The 21,430-nt window shown below is 23.8% G+C and overlaps 1 protein-coding gene across 1 annotated transcript in view; it reads right to left on the bottom strand.

The window, feature by feature from the left end:
* Mitf (transcription factor Mitf) overlaps positions 1–21,430 on the bottom strand; it is a 123,333-nt gene that overhangs the window by 9,663 nt on the left and 92,240 nt on the right. The window contains exons 5-6 of the mRNA XM_011499526.1: positions 10,626–10,815; positions 2,686–2,761 (exon numbers count right to left, since the gene is read on the bottom strand). Coding sequence (XP_011497828.1) covers positions 2,686–2,761; positions 10,626–10,815 — 266 coding nt within the window. The remainder of the gene's footprint in view (positions 1–2,685; positions 2,762–10,625; positions 10,816–21,430) is intronic.

The following is a 21,430-nucleotide window of genomic DNA, read 5'->3' as shown; positions in this document are numbered from 1 at the left end:
TATGCATTTATCAGTACAGTGAGCTGGAAGTTCACTTATGTTAGAATTTCTTAACAAGATTTTTGTAGAAGGATTTAACGAAGAGAATAAATTTGTTTATGTGAGAATTTTTTATTCGCTTTAATTAATGTGCAATTAATGTTCATCGTAAATTTTAAAATTTTCATAATGATTGATTGACATAACTTGATTATAATAACCGTAATGTTTCTTGTGCAGAAATATAATAAAATTCATGGAAATTTTCTATTTTAAATAAATATATATACGTCTTCCATGCTTAAAAGATATTAAATATATAAATTATAATTATAAAATTTTCAATTAAAACTAGAGGCTCTGATATTGTCAAAACAAATTTGTTAAAAAATAATGAAAATACCAAGAATTTATGGATATCCTAATTTTCATTTCAATAAATCTATAATATATAGTAAGTCAACTAACTAATTATTTCATCAATCACTTACAGCTATGCAAGGCTGATTACAAATTTTTAATATTAATATTCCCATATGGATGAACAATAAATTATTATACTTAGTAACGCTTGTAGATAAGAAAACTATCTGTCCAAATAATAAAACAGAAGACCTTCTGGCGATTTTCCCGTATACAATTTCTAATTTAAATGTATAATACTATTCAGTAATATAAATAATACAATACAAATTTCTGAAATTATTATGAAATTTAAAAAAATTATTAATTTATGAATATTTTTAATAAATTTAATAGATTTTGCAGTCGCTATTTATTTTTCTTATTAAATGAATTAGTAACATATTCACATTAGTAAATTAGAATTTCTTAAATCAAATGTTAATGATAGTAGTAATGAAAATATTGAATTATTTTTTATTTTAAATATTTTATTCTAAATATTTTACTATCTTATTTAAGAGACTATAATCTGTTATTTAAAATACAAAAATGAAACAATTAATAAATATTTGAATTAAGTTATATATTGAAGCAAATAAATAAAATTTAATTTATAATTTTTGTCTCGAATTGAATGTTTTAAAATGTATACGATAAGTCAATAAGTTTATCCGATTTTGGTTTCCATTCTACAGTATTTAGTATCTTTTCTGATTTTATAATCACGAAATGTAAATCTAATTTTAATAGCATCGAATGCATATTGAAACATTTCATTTTATATATGTTCATGTAAAGCTAAATGATACTTGATACTTCTTAAAAATATTTAGCCGAGTAAATATAAAAACTAGTCTTTTTTTTAACAATCTAATTGATTTTTAAAGACCACTATTGCGAAAGAAATGATGACACGATGAACTGTTTAACGTGTTCTGCGACAGTGATAAGTGAAATACAGAGAGAAGTTGATAAATGGTCGTTATTATACAAAAGGATTCGTTAGGATTTCTGTATACGTGCTTAGAGAAGGTGCTTCTACGTTTTCTTCTTTATGTACAGTAGAAAGATCTTCTGTAAAGTCGATGCTATATATGCGATTCTGATATTATTATCAATTAATAATATATTTGTACTTTTACATACAAGTGCATATCCATGGATTCTTTAATAATATCTTTAATATTATGATAAGATGTAAAACTTTAAATTATAATATACTTTGTAATATTTTTTTACTATTTATATTTAATTACATATATATGCCGTATATACACTATACAATACCTTTTATTATTTAGAGTATGAGACTTTTATAAGAAATTTTGGATATTTTAACAGTTGAAAATTTTCAAAAGGATCGATCGAACATGGTGGAATACTTATATATTATATATAAAGAAAAATCATAAATATTTTTGGATTTTTACGTTACCTAAAATGAAATAAAAACTTCTTATGAATTATCCAATAAATATTCTTTTTCCACATCAATCGTCAATCTTTATATGACAAATTGTGATGTCGTCTTAAAATATCTATACAATATGTTCCTAAGATCGAAGATTTATGTCTAATAAATAATATGAAATAATGTATTTCTACAATTTTTTCGAAAAAATAAGTATCCTGCAATTAATAATTCCTAAAATACATATTCTACAAATGAATAACTACAAAGATCCAAATTTAAGGTAATGTACTTAAAGGAATAATTTGTCATATAGTCAAATTTATTACGTGAAAAGTAAAACAAAACTACAATGACTATGATATTATTAATAAATAATCGAATTTTAATTAAATAAAAAATTAAATGGTGAAAATATTTGTAAAATTTAATTTTGAAAGTTTTTCAAATGAATGTAATTTGTAAAGCTTCATTTAACTTTCATAAAGAAATTTTATTTGTTAAATATTTCAGTAATAAAACCGGATAATATTATAACATTATAAATATTGATATATAAGTAAATTAAAAATTTGCTTTTCTATATGAAAGTTTAATATCAGAAATTAATGAAAAAACTCGAAAATATATTATATTATAAATGTCGAGTAAAAAGATTAACTCATAATAAACATGCTTTTTTCTTAACATCTTACTTTTACATTATTCCTTATTTATCGTATCAGAATTTTCTTTTTTCCGTCCATAGCTAGTGAGTCAATATTAAATAGAAAAAGTATTCATTAAAAAAAGATCCTTATGAAGTATAGCTATCAGATGCAAGGTGATAGAATAAAAATTTCAATGTGTGAAAAGAGCTCAAGGAGAATGAAAAATAGAATAATACTTACGGATCATTGGTTTTAGGAAGAAGGGTACCAAGTTCCTTGATTCTATCGTTGATGTTGAACCGTCGCCTGCGTTCGACTGAAAAAAGAAAATTGCTCGCATCAATCATTGTATCGCATTTAGGGACTTTCATTTGCTATCATTTTGTCTGCCAATGTGAAATCGACTCTTTGTAAATTTACTATTTGCTATTTCTGTTATTCGGATTTTTGCTGAAAAAATTACCCTTCGCGTTTTACTTGTAATGTTCCTTTTTTTAATCGATTTGATTCGTATTACCGTAATGGTGCATAAACAGTATATATATTATAGATATTTCGAGTATCTACGATCTATGTTTTAGGAAAAACTTTTTAAAAGAATTTATTTTTATTGATAAAATAATTATTAAATAAATTTTTTCATTAAAACATTTAATAAATAAAATTGTTTCTAAAAAAAATTATGTTTGCATATAATAAATATACAATATATTGATAATGATATATATTTTGGTTTTATTACTATTTAATTTTTGTATTTAATTAAAAAAAATCAATAAGTGTTTTTTTTGTTTTAATTCGAAATTCAAATTATAAAATAAAGAACAATATGCGATTGAAGATTCGTTATTTCGTAACACATATGTAGACTCGCATTTGGTATCGAAGACATAAATCTCATAACAGGTGATTCGTCATTAACCATGTGTCGTGTGTGTGTTTGTGTTATAATATTCCCTAAAAAACTAAGTAATAAACTAAATAAAATATAGAAAAAAATAATACATTTATTCTTTATAATATTATTATGAAAATTATTTGCCTTAACTAACCATATTTGCATAGAATTATAAAACAAGTTTTTTTAAAAATTTTATAACAATCGATCAAGGATATCCAATCATCCAAAGATCATGTATATTTCTTAATTATTTGTGATTTCTAATATCTTTTAAAGAATAATAATCATTAATATATTAAAAATCTAATAATTTACTAAAACACTCTCAAGAAAATATAGAAATTTTTTATTTATGACTTCAATATCATAGAATGTATATTAATTATATGAAGATACAAATTGTTACATAAACAATATAATTTAATGAATTTTATTGAAAAGAATGAAAAGAACATCAAGGATGATGAAACTTTTTTATTAAACGATTACTAACACTTTAAGAATAATATAAAATATCTTGTGCTATTATATTAATATGATTAAAGTAAAAATATATTGTAATCTATATTTTAATTATATTTAAAATATTTTATTGATTTTTATTATGTAACTATAAATGAAAATTTGACTTAAATTATTTGTACTAAGATGTTTATATTACGTGTATGAGTTAAAAAGACTAATTCATACAATGGAAAATAGAATGTTTCGTTATTGGTACTATTTACCTGCACTATACGTGTAAATTTAAAGTAAAAATTAAAAAAATTATTACTATATTAGTAGCTATATTTCGAAAATTAAAGTGGCTAATTTTAGGTCGGATTATTAATCTTGATTCTCACATTAGATTTGCTTTATATCGAAATAGATTTTGAAGCTTTTAGATGCTTTAGTATCATATTAATGATTATGTCTTGCTATTTCTAGCTGTATCTAGTTTTATTCTCTATTAAATAACATACATATATTGTTGCACAATGTTTTATAAACTATTTCTCATTACACTTCATCGGAGAGACAGTTTTTATAACTTCATTTTTCGACATTAAAAATATACGGTAAATCAGTATTATTTTAATATAAGCCTAAAATGTAAGATAAACTTAATCTTAATCTAGCTCTCTCTCGCTTTCTCTCTATACCTATCCATCCATCCATCTATCTATCTATCTGTTTACTTTTTCTCTTCTTTTACTTACATTGTATATATTGCTTAATTTTTATAATTCCGTACAATATATTGAGAAAAGAGTCTCCTTGCATAGGGTTGAGTCATAGGTTATCCAACGCCTCACGCATATATCGTCGATGAAATAAGCAAGAGTTGTGTTCGTGAGTGGCAAATTCAATTGGCTAAAATTCCCACTCACTTTATTGTGTCATGAGGTGGAGGCAGTGCTAATAATCATATGCTCATCCAACCTGGCATATAATTCTTTTAATCGGTTTTAATACCGATTTCCTATCATCAATTCCGATTAATATTCCATGCCGCCTGTAAATTAATCATATACTGGTTTTTTTTTAATGCCCACTGTACTTCACACCTAAAAGCTCTACACCGTATCTAATTTATTAAGTAATAAATATGTGAACACAAGTTTGAAATATATATACGATTTTGTTCTTTTTTAAAAATATGCAGAATTTTATTTAATTTTAATGTTGTTAATATTATATTTTCATTAATTACTGTTATAATGTAATTTTCAAAGAATTTTATTCAATCATAAGTAGAGTTAAGGATATGACACTTGTACCGCAATGCAAAATATTGCAAGTATATATCTGTGAAGAAAAAACTATATATAAATATATATATGTATATACAAGCTATATATAAAAATATATGAAAAACTAATATATGCAAAAAATAATGGTGAAATAAAATTTAAATAAAATAAAAATACTATATAATTTCCTTTAATACATTAAGTAATCTATAATTATTAATTATTATTCATTTATAACATAAGATTTCACTTTTATCAAACTGAAAAATATCTATAAAAACATCATTTATAAAATATATAAATATTATTTTGTTTAAAATTTTATTAATTACTTATAGACATATTTTAAAAAAATTTTGTCCCTTAATTATATAAACATTTTTAATTAAGCTTTAACACTTTCCCTTATAGTACTGAATATAAAAAATATCAAATTTAATTCTTAAATAGTTATGTAGAGGTGTAAATACAAATATAGTTCTGCTTAAAAAAACACCTAATCAATATATTTTTGCCTTAGCTATATATTCCTATTATTTCTTTTAAATCTTATATTATTTGAATAAAAAATTCTGTCGATTAAAACTATATTTAAAATAAAATCTTAATTTAAGAATTTAATTCATATATTGTGTTTCCAGGAGTATTCATTTTAAAACAATTTATATAAATTCACTAGCTATCGGTTATAACAATTTAAAATGAATTTTAATTGATTTGATATTTAAATTCGTTATTGTATGCTTAGATAAATTTTGGAAAATCTCCTAATAAATGTAATATTCAACCAGCAATTATGCTTTTTAAATTTATATAAAAAAATATTAGTTTATAAATAATTTATTTGATTAAATTAAGTTAAATTCACGTTGATTAAAAGTATTTATACAATTGTTGCAATAATGTTATTGCAATTGTTACAGCACTGTTACAATTACAATATCATGAATCGATTTGTTTCTACTCGTATGTTTCTTTTCTACTAACCAACCATAATCATTTGCTTATCGACATTTATGACGATTATGAAGATTCAAGACTCGATTATGAAGTGACCAGATACACTTTGTTAAATACCTGAAAATACTTCAAAGGAATAAAATAACAATACTATACAATTATAACTATAAACAAACTTACTATAATTAAAAAAAGGAAAGGGGGAAAAGCCAATAACTGTGGCTGCAACAACTCCATATCGAAAAATAAATAATTTAAATTTTTAGATGACACTTTTTGCACACTTTAGGTTACGGATATTAATTCAAATGAAAACAAAAAAACAAACAACGAGCATTAGAGAAATCAGAAATTCATTTCATATCCAGTTGTGATGCATTGGTTTTTGAATACGAGAAAAATAAAATGAAAGTTGTGATTGTATAAGTCTGGTATATTGCACGTAGTTGGCCTTATTACACAAGAATAAAGTATCTTGTAAAGATAAATCTAATTCTGCATGTTAAATAAATATTCATGATGAAAGTTATATCATTTTTGTCTTTATATTATTTTATTTTTTGAATTCGCAAACGACATTAAAAGATAGCGGGAGATTATAAAGAGATATATAAAGATATTTATATAAATGATAAAGAGAAGTATTGAAATGAGATTGCAATCTTAATTGAGATTACAAATATTATGGAATAAATAAGAATCATTTGTATTAAGTAGTATATATTAAGAAAAATATTGAGTATACGAATGAGAGTATATATGAAAGTACAAATGCATTCGACAAAACTTTCTGATATAAAGAAAGATATCAGGTTCAAAAATATTAAAAAATAAAAGAAATTGTAATTCTTGTTAATGTACACTTTTACTCATCAAATATTTATTTTTCATTTGATATTTGATTTTTTTATCAGTTATATCGACACTGCAACACTTTTGGTATTAAGTTTAATTAGAGAAATATTATTTGGTTAATTAAATTTTATAAACCTCTACACTCTAAAATGGACATGATATGAATCCCAATATCCCTCGTTCCCCTTGCCGCACATTATTCTCGAGTGTAAACAGCGACGAAAGTCGACCTTGTGAAGTGATACGTCATGCCTCTAAAGAATTTTAAATAAAAAAAACAATCCATTTTATTCCTTGCGGGAGGTCGACATTTATTTAGGAAAAAGGTTGCGGACAAGTGTATTTTTATCACTCTATGGCTTATTTTGTTTTAATTTGGCATTTTTATTGTAAAAGATAAATTGCTTTTATGAATAATTGGGTACACAAGTTGTTTTTTGTTTATCACAGTATAATAAGATTATAAACGAAGAAATTTATAAAAATAATAATTTCGTTTTCAAGGTTGAATTGTTTAAAACTATATTTATAGAACGATGAAAGAGATGGAAGAACTTTTTCATGCACTATGTAATGACGCAGAATTAAAGTTGGATTAATGTTTGAACGTTGATTGAATTATTTTTCTTCTCGTAATCGTTTCGCTATTCCGTTTGAACGAAGAATAAATACATTTTAAAACCTACTCACATAATCGAACTAATCCCAGTTTTACATCGAAAGGGAAACTATGACTCAACAGCTCTTACAATAGTAAACTGCATACTTATATTTAAATTAAAATCTGATGATTAATTATGACAATAATTTCAAATGAAGTAATTTTAAACGAAAAGACGGTATAATATTTATTTTATTTTAATTTCATTATCGGCAAAAAATGTTATCGATTATTACATGTTTAAACATACATGATTAATGTCTTTGAAATTAGAAACTGTAGAAGCATTGAGGCATCTACTTACGAACTATCATAAGTAAATAACATTGAAAGAAAATATAAAATAATATCAAATTTGTAATTTCCTCTAAACATCTGTGCTACTTCTATCGAACACAATTGCAATAGCGTTTCTACTTCTCTACCATTGCTCGATCTCGCTTTTCTTCCATTATTTAAGTGTCTTTTTTATCTTCCTTTGTAATGTAAATGAATATATCTCAATATCTCTTTTATATTTCGCGTTCATTCATCTCAGGCTTCTCATATATTACATACATTCATTTGTACCTTACATGATCACGCTTTTCTTTTCTGTTTTTTTTTATTTTAATAAAAAATTTTTTAAATTATACGTGATTCTCAATATTATATAAAAACTGATATGAAGAATTGCAAATATTGTACTGAATTATATTCATTTTAATCGGAATAATAACTCTGAGTCAAGACAATATTAAAATGAGAACAGAATTTATATCCGATATAATTTTAATTGCATTTGTGTATTACATTAACAAAGTTCTAAAATTGTATATGCATATTGTTTAATTTAAATCTGAGAATAATTTTAAAAAACTGATTTAGTAGTCTGTCTGATTAATTTATCGAAAAAAAATGTTTTCGATATCTCAACACATTCGAATATCTCAACGTATTTAGATTAATTATTGCTACATATTTGTATGGTTTTTATTCATATTGTCTTTATAGATGGGTGCTTTTATCTTCTTCTATTTTTCGCCTCATTTTCTTAATGGAAAAATGCGAATGCATCGTGAATCGTAGTCGACATGCAATATGTGCGAAACAAAAAAGGAGCAAAACTGACATTATTGGAAATCTCGAGTGTTTTTCACGTGTGAACTTCTCAACTATTCCGTTTGGTAAATACGTGATTCGATTATCTAAACAACACTTCACACCAAAAATGAAAGTTTCCTGTTTGCCCTCGCGTACGTAGTATAAAGTCACCCCCCACCCCCAACAGTTTCACATAAAATACTGTTCGTGGTTTTACCTTTTTCTTGTTCTTTTTGTACCATATGATGCATACAGATAATATACAGCCAATTTACTGAATTTTTTAAATTAATGCATATAATTCGAAAGTAAAATGTTTGTTTATTCCATAATAAACAACTACGAAACATACGAATACATACGAAAAAATTTATTTATTAATCAGCGATTTTAATAAAATCATGAAAAAGTTAATAATAATTTTATGAATAGTATAAAATTAATTTAATTATTCTTTAGAATATCTTAAATCTAAAAAAATATTTATGCTTTATAAGAGTATAATTAAAAAAAATACTTTATTCTATTTCTTTTATATTTTATATTATTTTAATATAACTCATATAATTTAGATAATTTTGTTTATAGTATTAATATTGATATTAATGTTCTTAATATACTTAAAGTATAATCATAATACTCGTTAAATTGTATTATATTAAATTGTACATCGATAAACTTATAACTTATTAAAATAATAATATAAAAATAATAATTTTATAAAAATTAATAAGTCAAGGTGATATTTAAAAGTATTAAAAAGTAAAAAGTATTAGTAAGTAAAATTATATACTTTTAAAAATATTTTTAAAGTATGCAATTTAAGTTTATAATAAAACTATAGATAGAGTGTAAAACATTTTATTAATAATATAAATAGAAATGCAATATCTAGTATATTAAATTAGAGATCAATACAAAATTCCATGGCGCCTTTATAAGCTGTTAACAATTTTATCAAAGTAATTGACTCTATCTCATTGTGTGGTCCACTAACTTAACGATTTTCTTAACAACACAGTTTGTCCAATGTTTTCACTGAAATAGGAATAGAATATCGATTGTTAAAAAACTTGAAAACTAAGTACGAAGAAACAAAATCAAATTCCTTGGGACATTATATTCATCACTGTTTAAATATAAATAAGACATAAATAAGGAAAAAATTTTTAACTACAATTTAATTTTAATAAAATTGCAACTTTACAAATAATGATTACTTATGAAATCACAAATGGACTTACAAAAATGTAAAGAATTAAATGTAGTATTTAGAACGTTAAATTTTTATTGCAATATAGTTCTTTACGTATATATTTAACAATATTATTAAATACACATATCTAAAAAATAATTTTATTCCTAATTGAAAATTCATCATTTTAACACAGTAATTTGTATGAATAAGAAGCTTCAATATATAAACTAATACTATCCAATTATAAGACTTATAAGCGCATAAATAAAAAACAATTGTAGTTTAATTTGATCTAATTTTTACAAAATATTTCAATATATATAATTGTTTCAGTATTTACTTAAAATTTTTAACATTACACCTCAAGTAAATACATTTTTCTAACATTCAAAATCAAATATAAAAATTTTATGAAAAATTTGTCCTAGAAAATATATTAATATTTTCGTAGTAATGATTTCATTCATTTGATTACTTGATAATATTTATTAAACATTTTGTTCGCATTTATTGACTTTCTTAAAAAAATATTTTTGATAAAATATTAAGGAGTATATCTTCAAGTGTTATTGTTGCATGTAAAAATATATGTAACGTCTTGATTATTAATAATCTATGTAGGCGTTGCAAATATAACTGCTCTATAAATATCTTCATTTCATGAAATAACTAAATTTTTTAAACATTTACATTTTAGATTGAAAAATTTAACTTTCGTTAAAATTTGGAGTGTTTATAGATACCAACATAGGTGCATTATAAGAACTTCGATAACATCGTACTCACTCATATTGTGATTGTCTTTCTTCTGTCTGTCTTTGGCAAGCGCGTGGATCTCGGCGTCGGTAAGCAGCAGTGGCTCTGGCTTTATCTGTAGGTCTGGTAAACTGCTCAAACTTTCCGACTGAGCGTCTTTAAGACCATCCCCCAAGGAGCCTGCCTCAAACGACAGGATGTCGTCCAGCAGATCTTCCGCCTACAAATGTAAGAATGCTAGGCTGAATTTATTTCATTTTGAAGGGGCGCTTACATAGAAAATCGACCTACAGATTCAATAATTAAAAAGGCATTACAATTTTTGTTTTTATAATCACACTGCTATACGGAGTAAGGGTGTAATATTCTGTATATATAAATTTTCTAAGCTGAACGTGTTATCCTAATAATTAAATCATTTATAATCCATTATTCTAACTATAATTCTAATAGATTCAAGGCAAAGATTCGATTCTCCAAGTTATTGATTATTTTATTTCACACTTAGCAAATAAATATTTACCTTTTGTGACTATTAAACATAGTACGAAGTTAATTTTTTTTTATTATTATCTTAACTTCGCGTATATGAAGTAATAACAAAATATATGTCAAAATGTGGGTTAAATAAATTTGAAGTTATTTTAATGTATTCTAAATTTGTTCTGTTAAAAAATCAAAAAAGAAAGTAGATCGTTAGTACATATGTAAGGATTTCTAATTGATATTCTAAAACTCATTATAATGGTTACCTGTATCACCCAATATTTATATTTATCCTGGTTAAATAGTTGAAACAAAAACTCTTCTACAAGTAATTGCATATATTGAATTTAGTATTTTATCAAAGTGTATGGAAAAAACAGTTTGTGGTATATTTTTTCTTTAAATGGATTATAGATGTACTGAAAAGGAAAGGAAAAACGTGAAAATGCAATTATGTTAAAAAAATACAAGTCAATTTCCAACAATACACAACGCAGTGGACATTGATTCGTGTACATACAAGCACATTTTCAAATTCGAAAATATACGCCATTTCCTTTTCCCATTTTCAAACTAAACAAAACCGCCAAATTAATATGCTACGTAGTACTAGTGCACTCTTCCATTGGAATATATCTTCCGGTTATGGTTCGACAGAGCAGATGATCGATGCCAAAACGATATCCTAGGGCGTCATCGCTCATCATTATCGATATTGCAATTTATAGCATCTTTATACGTGCACGCGGATGTGAATATTTACAGCCGATAGTATACCGAATAATTCCAAGAGTCGAATAATTTATTATTATTGTTGAAAATTTGGAGCAAATCGTGTGTAATATTAATGCATGTTGCATGACACATTACGAGTTTGTCATGCGCCATGATGTTCTGTATTGCTCAATATAAATTGAATAAAAATATAATATTATGTGAAAATATTTTACTCAGTAAAGGATTCAAAGAATGAAAAAGCTCGATGTTAAAACTTATGAAGTTTAATGTTAGATTAAAAATCTTCTACACCGTTATATACAAAGCAGCAAGTAGAAAGAAGATTAAACTGTTCTTATTTGAGATTATTATAATAACTGTTTATTTTTTACAATTTATAAAATTTTATAATTATATAGAATATATCAAATAAATAAAATATTCATGTGAAAATTATTCATGTTATATTTAAACCGAAATTATAACATCTTTATTTTCTGTTAAATATATAAAATAATGGTTGTATTTGTATAATACCCAAAGTGAACAAATATTATTAAAATGAAAATTTCTAATTTAAATATTACAAAAATAATGTCATGAGAAATCTACTTGCATGCATTTTAATTGTATTGTAATATTTTTAGTATCTAGTTAGTATATTGTCTATACATGTATGCCTAGTAAATCTATTGTATTATCGTCTTCAATTATGATAAAAAGTTTTTAACATTCTAAAAATCCATTTATTTAATAAATCGGATCTTGAATGACATTTCGAAAACTATAGAAAATCTAAACCTACCTTATATATAAATATTTTCGAATATATCTTCATTGAATTAAATATCTTGTACATTCATTATTTTAATGGAATATCAAATACTAAACCCTGAAGAACGTTTTTTTCAATTTATTTTATTAGTAATGCTTTAAGTTATGTCAACTGAAAGCTCTTGAAAACTGTTATATGATCATTTCTACAAATATAGAATTCTACAAATGAGATCATAAATGTTGTCGTCAGACTGCCAAACCAAATTGTATTATTTGTATATTTATAGAAAAAAAAAACTAAATAATAAATATGTTTCCAAAGTTTATTAAAATTATAGAAGAAAATACATTATATTGTTCAAATTTTGTTCAAATTTCTATAAGAAATGCCTTTCAGTTCTTTAAAAACACTGTGTAACATTAATTCTTGCCTATATGGATGTAATATTAAAAAATAAATCATCCTGAAATAATTATATAAATAATAACGGAGAGATAAAAAAGTATATTTGACAAATAAAATCTCAGATTTAAACATCAAAATTGGCTATACATTAAGAGAACTATCAAACACATATCTCTACAAAAATTAAGCGATGTAAACACAAGAGTCGATAAAATAAGAAACTGCGGGTCTGCAGAATATACGCACCTGATATTCATTATCGTTCTCACAAGAATTATATTATCACGTTGCAGTCTCTTTTATGAAGTCAGAAATATTTATCGTCTACATGTTTCAAACATCTTCTAGATGTATATTCTTGTACACTTTAACTACCGAGCTTGGGAAACATTGTAACAACAAAGCGTAGCGCTCATCATCGCAATACTAGAATCGTAATAAAAAGGACGAAAGCGAGTTGACTCATAAACAAAACAGACGTGCATCATAAGTGTCGATGTTCGTGCTTCATTTATCCGCGTGAGAAAGTTAGCTCTAAAATGCTAATATTTGCATAATATCCACTCCTTATACTCCTCGCTATAATCTAACATGTACAATTTTAAATATTATCATGGAGCGATATCAATCTTGCTAAAGGGTAATATATAACGACCTGATTATCTTTTTACACACGAGACACTCGCAATTGCAAATATAAAACATTGGAGAAAAGAGGCGCAACAAAGGGTGACGAATAACTCTATTGACAGCCAACGTGTATCGTTGACTTTTATTAATCTAATGATGAAATTGTGTTTCGTAAATTACGACACGTGTGCTTTCAATGAGCCAGTGTAATGATGTTTAAAGTCGTTGATGTAACTATTGACATCGATCAGACCTACAAAGTCTAATTTTTGAATCTTCTCATGTGTATAGCTGTGCTGTTTAATATTGAGATTTCCATTGGTACTATGCAAATTTTAAAGTAATGTTTAAGTAATTGAAATATATTTATAGTATCGAATTCAATAAAAATATTATTTTTTAATACTTAATTACTACTTTAATTATTTTAATTTTTATTCAACTGCTTTTACTACTTTTACTTTTTAAACAAAAGAATTTTTAAAAGAATAAGATTATTATTAAAATGTAGCTTATTTTTCAAAAATAAAACGATTTAACATAATATTAAATTGTGTTAATAACAATAATTAATAATATATTAATAAATTATTATTATTATTATTACTCTAAATAATCAAATAATTACTTAATAAATTAATATGGAATAAGTTATTAATAGTTTCATCCGCATTATTACTTGTGATATTCTAATTTATTATAATAAAAAGTAAATAAGAGAAACTTATACGTTCGTTTTAAAATAGCTTGATAAAAGTAAAAAAATATATGAATCATTATAATCACACTTAGCCAATATAACATTATTAATAGTTACATAAATAGATCTTTTAAAGATTTTAATTCTGGTAGATTCTTTTAATTCTCGTAAAGTAATATTTTATATATTTCGTAACTTCAAAAATATATTGCATTGACAAAGTATAGACAAATAATAATAAATAACTGATTTACTAGATTTATTATTATTAGATGAGAGAAATGCGTATTCATATATTAAAAATATACATTCTTATACTTTATAATAAAAAGACGATTTTTTTTTTATAGATATTAATTTGTATATTCTATATATTTCAATTGTGAAGGATGTTTTACTTAAATATTTTATACTTTTACTTTGCTTTGATTAGAGGAAACAATATAATTCAATTATAATTTTTAATAAATGCAAAATTTGTTTTGAAACTGATACAACTTTTTATATACTATTTTGATAAATTTTTACAAAATATAATAAAATGTACTTTTATTAGATAATACAAGTAATAAAATAATAGTAAAACGAGATTAATTTATTAAATAAGAAGTTAATTTCAAAATCACAATTACAAATATAAAATTATACATTAAAATATTTATGTACCAAATTAATATTAAATCATTCGAAAGAAATTAGATTACTTTATGTTATGTATGGATACTGACTGCATGTAATAATTTAATAAAAGTTAAATATTTTTTTATTGTACTGATTTCATTGCTTTTACGTATTACTTGAATTTTTATTATATTATTAATTTTGAATTTGTATGCAAAGTTTTTCTTCACAATATTTTCATTATTTAATATATATTTTATATTTTATATTAGCAAACATGAGTTATAAAACAAATTGTTAGAAACAATATTTATAATATCATCAAAATAAAAGAACTTTATTTAATCGATAGTAGTTTTTGATATTCTTATGTATTCTTATTATAATTAGTAATTATATAGAGAATAAATAATTTTATAGAATAATAAAGAATCATCCTTGTAATCTTAATCTTAATCGTGTTATAATATTATAAACTGTTAAATAAGAATCGAATAGTAGAGAATTTATTATAATTTAAAACCACGCTTTCTCAAAATTTCAGATTCGAAATTGTGCTATCTCAAACTACACGTAATTTCATAAATATAAGGCAATAAATATGAGGTAATGTTTGAACCAACGGACTACAAAAATACCCATCTTTGCTCACGAGTTAATACAATTTTGATTATTTTTTTCTCATAATTGATTTGTAACATTTATTATATAATTTCGCTAGAACTGATAAATTTCAACTGTTGCTCGATATCTTTTTCCCAATAACACCAAAAAGAGCGGAAAGCTTATTCTTTTATTCTAGTGATAAAAGCTACTTCGAAATTGTTTATTGTTCTTATTGTTGTAATATAAATGACATTCGTAATAAATTAAAAAAATTATCTTTCTATATAAATAATTCATTTATACAATTACCTATTCAGTTTGATAGAAACAATAAAATCATCTATCTAATTTAAATTATGTACAAAATTGGAATGCCAAATGTACTTTTACTCATCTGGATAAATCATCATTGCAAACACAATTATATAACGTAATATATTCCATTAATATACATACGTATCTATGTATTGTAAAAATACATTGTCAAGAATTATATCACTTATTAACATGTTTAAAATACAAAAATTTAATAATTCAATATAGAATATATTTAGTTTCGGTTACATTATTCTTATATTTAAATTAATATTGCTAATTACTATTGTAAGGTTATAGTGATATAAATCTATTAATATAGGTTCTAAAAGTTATATAGTTTTTACAAGAATAAGTAAGTATATGTTTTCAGTCATTACTTATTCATACATGCATTTCATGCATAATACAAATTTTTCTCTATGTAAAAATTTTAATAAGTATATAAAAATAAAAGTATGCATATGAATTTGTTTTTCATTTATGTTAAACAAAATAATCTAATACATCATTTCATTCATCATTCTTTCCTTGAAAATCGGCAAATAACACACTAGTGATTTACTATAGTAAAATCAGATGAGAAATGGTAATGAGCAATAAGCAATCAGACACATAGAAACCGAGAGATAGAGAGAGAGAGAAAGTATGAAAGAATAGTAAGTATTCAATAATAAATAAGAAAGCATTCGCCTTATCCATTACTAATAATTAACATTGAATACATTGCATACAGTGAAATGGTGTTGTGTGAAGTAATATGATGCGTATACATATTCATTGCAGAACCTTGATAACGTATTCCTTAAAGTAGCCAAAACAATAATCACGTTCGCGGATTAAGCAAGGAATTATCGACCTCCATCTACACCAATAGTTGCGAATGACATCAAATTTGCGTACAACATCAAATCCACGCACGCGCGAGCACTATATACGCAGCTTTTCACTTACAGCGCAGTTCCCGTCCCCTTTCAAAATTATTGCGAAAACCTTGCCGACTCTGCAGCGTATAGTTCATTTGTATTACACGTACAATCAATTGGCGTGAGCACTGAGAGAGAAAGGGAAACACACGATGGAATAGGTTAAGAATACCGAAGCATAAGCTAACTTTATAACTCTCTGACTTTTCGAATTACCAACTGCACATCCCTTGTAATTAGCTACTTGCATATCTAAGCGTGTTTTTATTTTATTTTTTTATTATTTTTCACTTAATTTCAATGCGACGCTGATTAACGGCGATAGATATTTGACTAACCGATGAATTCGTTATTAATAAAAAATAAAGAGTAATTCTATTGAGTGAATATATGTGACATTGTCTACTTATGTAATTAAAATGCATTAATGTGAAGTTGACTTCTTGACATATTTTGGATGAAAAATAGACAATGCTATTAAAATATATTTATAGCAATATCTCAAATTCTTTATTTTTCATGTATCAAAGATTACTTCATTTTCTATACCCTATATAATATATTTTGTATACTCAAATATAAAAAATATTATTAATGTTATTGATTTATTTAACAAAATTAAGATCAAACTTTTCTTAATAAGCATTAAAACAAATAACTAACATAAAATAATATATAATAGAACTTCTTAAAATTTGCTCATATGATATTAATGAAATAAATTTTTTTCATTTACTATTTCTAGAAATCTTTATTCCTTATCTGTAAACATAATTGTATTTAGCTACGGTATCGTGATGCTGTAATGAAACCTTGACAATTGGACGGGATAAATTGACGTAAATAAAAATATAAACAATTAATTAGCAAAGAAGAAAAATCCACGTCATTTAGATAAGGTCACAAGTAACAATCCCAAGAAAAATCTCAAGATAATTTTTTACAGAAAAGTATCATTGAAAAATTAAATAACTTTGTACGATGAGGACGAAGATATTAAATATATTTACAAAATAAAAAATGAATAGTAATGACAAAATACATACTACTTTAAAATCAAACAAAAAGAGATGATGGTAATGAAAGAGAACCCATAAATTCTTTGCATAGTTTCATAAATCCTTTTATCTATAGTTGCTTGCTTCTTAAACAGTATGTAAGTCTCAGCGGCGACAACAAAATACTTAATGACGACAGTATCAACAAAGACCAACTGATCATTCTTTAACTTACATTTTTTTTTTAAGTAAATCGCCTAAACTAATGTCTTATCAGTCTATTGATATTATTGGTGATTTATTTAATAATTCTCCTGTATGTAGCTCTTCGAACAGCATATCAATAATAGAAACTTATAACAAGTATAGATAATACTAAGATATTTTATTAGGACAAGATGAGAAGAATATATACATTTTAATATGTATGTTATTCCTTAAAAATTATTTAAATATAGTGCAAAATTAAAACGAGATACTAATATTTTTATGATAACATTTCATCATACATAATATAAACTGCACGATATGATAAAACAATAGTACATTTAAAAATAGATGATACAAACATCCGTTTGCTAATGAATTAACTACTAGAGGCAGAGACTCATCTCAGTTCCATTTCACCAAATACCAATTTAATAGAGTAAAAGTCGATCGCTGTAAAACGATTTTGACAATCATCCAGCATTGGTGCAGACTTCTTGCAAAGCAAGCAATTAACATAAGATTAGCAGTTCACTTATGACGATCTATGTTGATTATACAAATGATGTTGTGAAGTATTGATTTTTATATTAATTTTTAATTTATTAAACGAGACAAATTAAAGTAATAATGTTTACATGTTAACGACTTTGCGACTTTCAAACGCGATCTAAATAATGCATGAAATATAAAAGAAGTTAGCCACCAGGTGGCGGCTATTTCGTTCAACCAAACGGAGATATCAATTACGAACAATGTACAAGTCATTGTTCCGCATTCTTTAAATTTTTGCTTTTAAAACAGAAGCGACATACAATAGATCGATTTCCGGTTAGTCTTTGATTCTTATATATATTTTTTACATTCTTGAATATAATATTATAATACGGAATATTACAGAATTATACAATTATCTTAAAGTAAAACAATTTTTATCGCCATTGTTTATGTTAATTTTTTAACATGTAAAAGAAATTTCTAAATAAACATAGTAAAATTAGAGAATTTAAAAATATTTATGTGGTGAAAATTTTTTTATTTATAGTCTTATAATAAATAAATGCTTAATTATATTTTATTTCACAATTATCCCCATTGTGAACTTCAGACTCAAGAGAATGTGCAATGTTGTCCTCATGAAAACATATTAAGATTGTTGAAAAAGAAAAATTATTGACTTTTTATGAAAGAGTTACATATGAAATAAAGTTAGTGTGCATATCATCGACTGATACTAGACAGTAACTTTTCTTTCAAACTACAATGTTCAATAATTTAAAAAATAGCAGAGCCAAGTATTATATTGGTACACAGTAAGTTATAAAAATAATTTTTTTTCTAAATCTCAAATGATACTGCTGATAAGAAAATTAATGCTAAAATATAAAATCTAAAATATAACATAAAAACAAATTTAATTATGTCGTAGTAGAGTGTGAAATAACAATTTCGACTTAAATAATATTATTTTTTTTTCATTTTAATTAAATTTCATATTTTTATAATTTTATCGCTAATTTAGAATTATACTTTAAAGTAAAAATTAATTAATAAAATGATAAACTGATATTTTCTGTTCGTTGTATCGTTTTATAAAAATTTAAATGTATCGTAGAAAATATACACTTTGGGCCTTTCAATTGTTATATTTAACCTTAAAATATTGTACAATCTTTACAACCTTAATATATTATACAATCGTATAATATATTTGACAGTATATAATTAATCACTAAAATTTTAAATCAAATATAAGCAAATATAAAATTAAAATATAGTAATTTTGTGATTGAAAAATTGAATAATTAAAAAATTACAAAGTTCATTCAAAATAAACTCAATAAAGCTTGTTTTTTTAAAATCTAAAATTAAATTCTAAAACTGTCAATGTAGAATATAAATTCAGTTATTAAGCTATATATAAAGCTATAATATAAACATTAATTTATATTTTATGAATTAGGAAACTCTTTATCATCTGGAGTAGGCATCAAAATTAAATTACAAAAATTGGAGACAATAATATTTAGTTAGTTACTTACAATAGCGAAATGAATTTAAAATTTACTACTCAATTATATCTTATTATTTTGAATTTTAAAGTAGCTACAAGAAATCAGAGGACTCAGTTATGTTTTGTATAAAAAATTTTCTTTACATATTCATATTTTCGAAACTACTTAATAAATGATTTTACCAAAGACTTTAGTCTGTAAGTACGCTAACTTTTATTATATAATTCAATATACAGTATCAATTATTATTAATTCTATTATCTTCACAAAATTTTAAGATTTGCAGACTTCTATGTAATATTAATTAATACTGTAACTATGTTTTTGGTCGTTTATTTCTGTATCGATATCTAAATTACGTAAGTAAAAAAATTTGTATAAAAAATTCTAGTTTATTAAAATATATTACACATATGTAGAAATTAATTATTATTGATATTTTGTAGAAGTATATCCTGTTTTATAATATATTTTTAATAAATATATTGCTTAATTCTTAAATTCATTAATTATCAAACTTCACTATAAAATAATTGTAATTTTTTTCATAATCTTGATAAGAGATTGAAATATATGAAAATAAATAAGTTCCATTGTATTGTAGTTTTTTTTATATTTCTTTCTTTACTTCTTTCAGAAATATATATTATGTTCAAATAGATGTTACTACTACATAATGATTTATCTGACTATTATAGTGATTAAGTTTGAAAGACTTGAATTTTAAATTTAAATTTAAGCTTCACAGATTTAAATTAATTAATTAATATTTAGTATCAGTGGTTATAATATTATATAATAATTGTTTTAAAATGATTTTATTTTTAAATATTATGTAATATATCACGAAAATATTACTTAAAATTTATAAATATTGTATATTTACAAAATCTTTACAAAATATTGTAAAGAATGCATTTATTGTCATACTTAAAATCATAATATAGTTGAGTAAACGTCAGTAATGAAGTTAACTTTTATTTATCTGAAAATAGATAATGTTACAGCATATATATTTCCAAAAAGCAACTTGAAAAACGTTGATGTTTTTCATTGTCCTTGGATTGTTCTTCCTTATCGTAATTCTTTTAAGAAAGACAGCGCATCAGAAATAATATCATGCAACTGACACCGTAAATCTACACTTTCAGCACGTAACCATATTTTACATCTTTTACTCATTATTCATCATATGAATCTTTACAAATAAAACATTAAAAATAAACAAGATAATAAAAGTAATGCTTATTCTCCAATACTTTTATTTTATTAAATGAAATTGGGAACTATACAAATGGGTACTACATATTTAACTAATGTAGCCTAATAGTTCGCGATTATCATGAAAAATGAGTTTTTGTAATATCATATTCCCATTTTCTTTTAATTAAATTGTAAATTCTTAAATTGAACTCATGAATAATGTTTATA

This window comes from Ceratosolen solmsi, unplaced genomic scaffold, assembly GCF_000503995.2.
Source record: "Ceratosolen solmsi marchali unplaced genomic scaffold, CerSol_1.0 scaffold10, whole genome shotgun sequence".
Classification (NCBI taxonomy): domain Eukaryota; kingdom Metazoa; phylum Arthropoda; class Insecta; order Hymenoptera; family Agaonidae; genus Ceratosolen; species Ceratosolen solmsi.
Note: the sequence above shows the minus strand (reverse complement) of the source record. Positions and strands in the feature narration are given on the sequence as shown.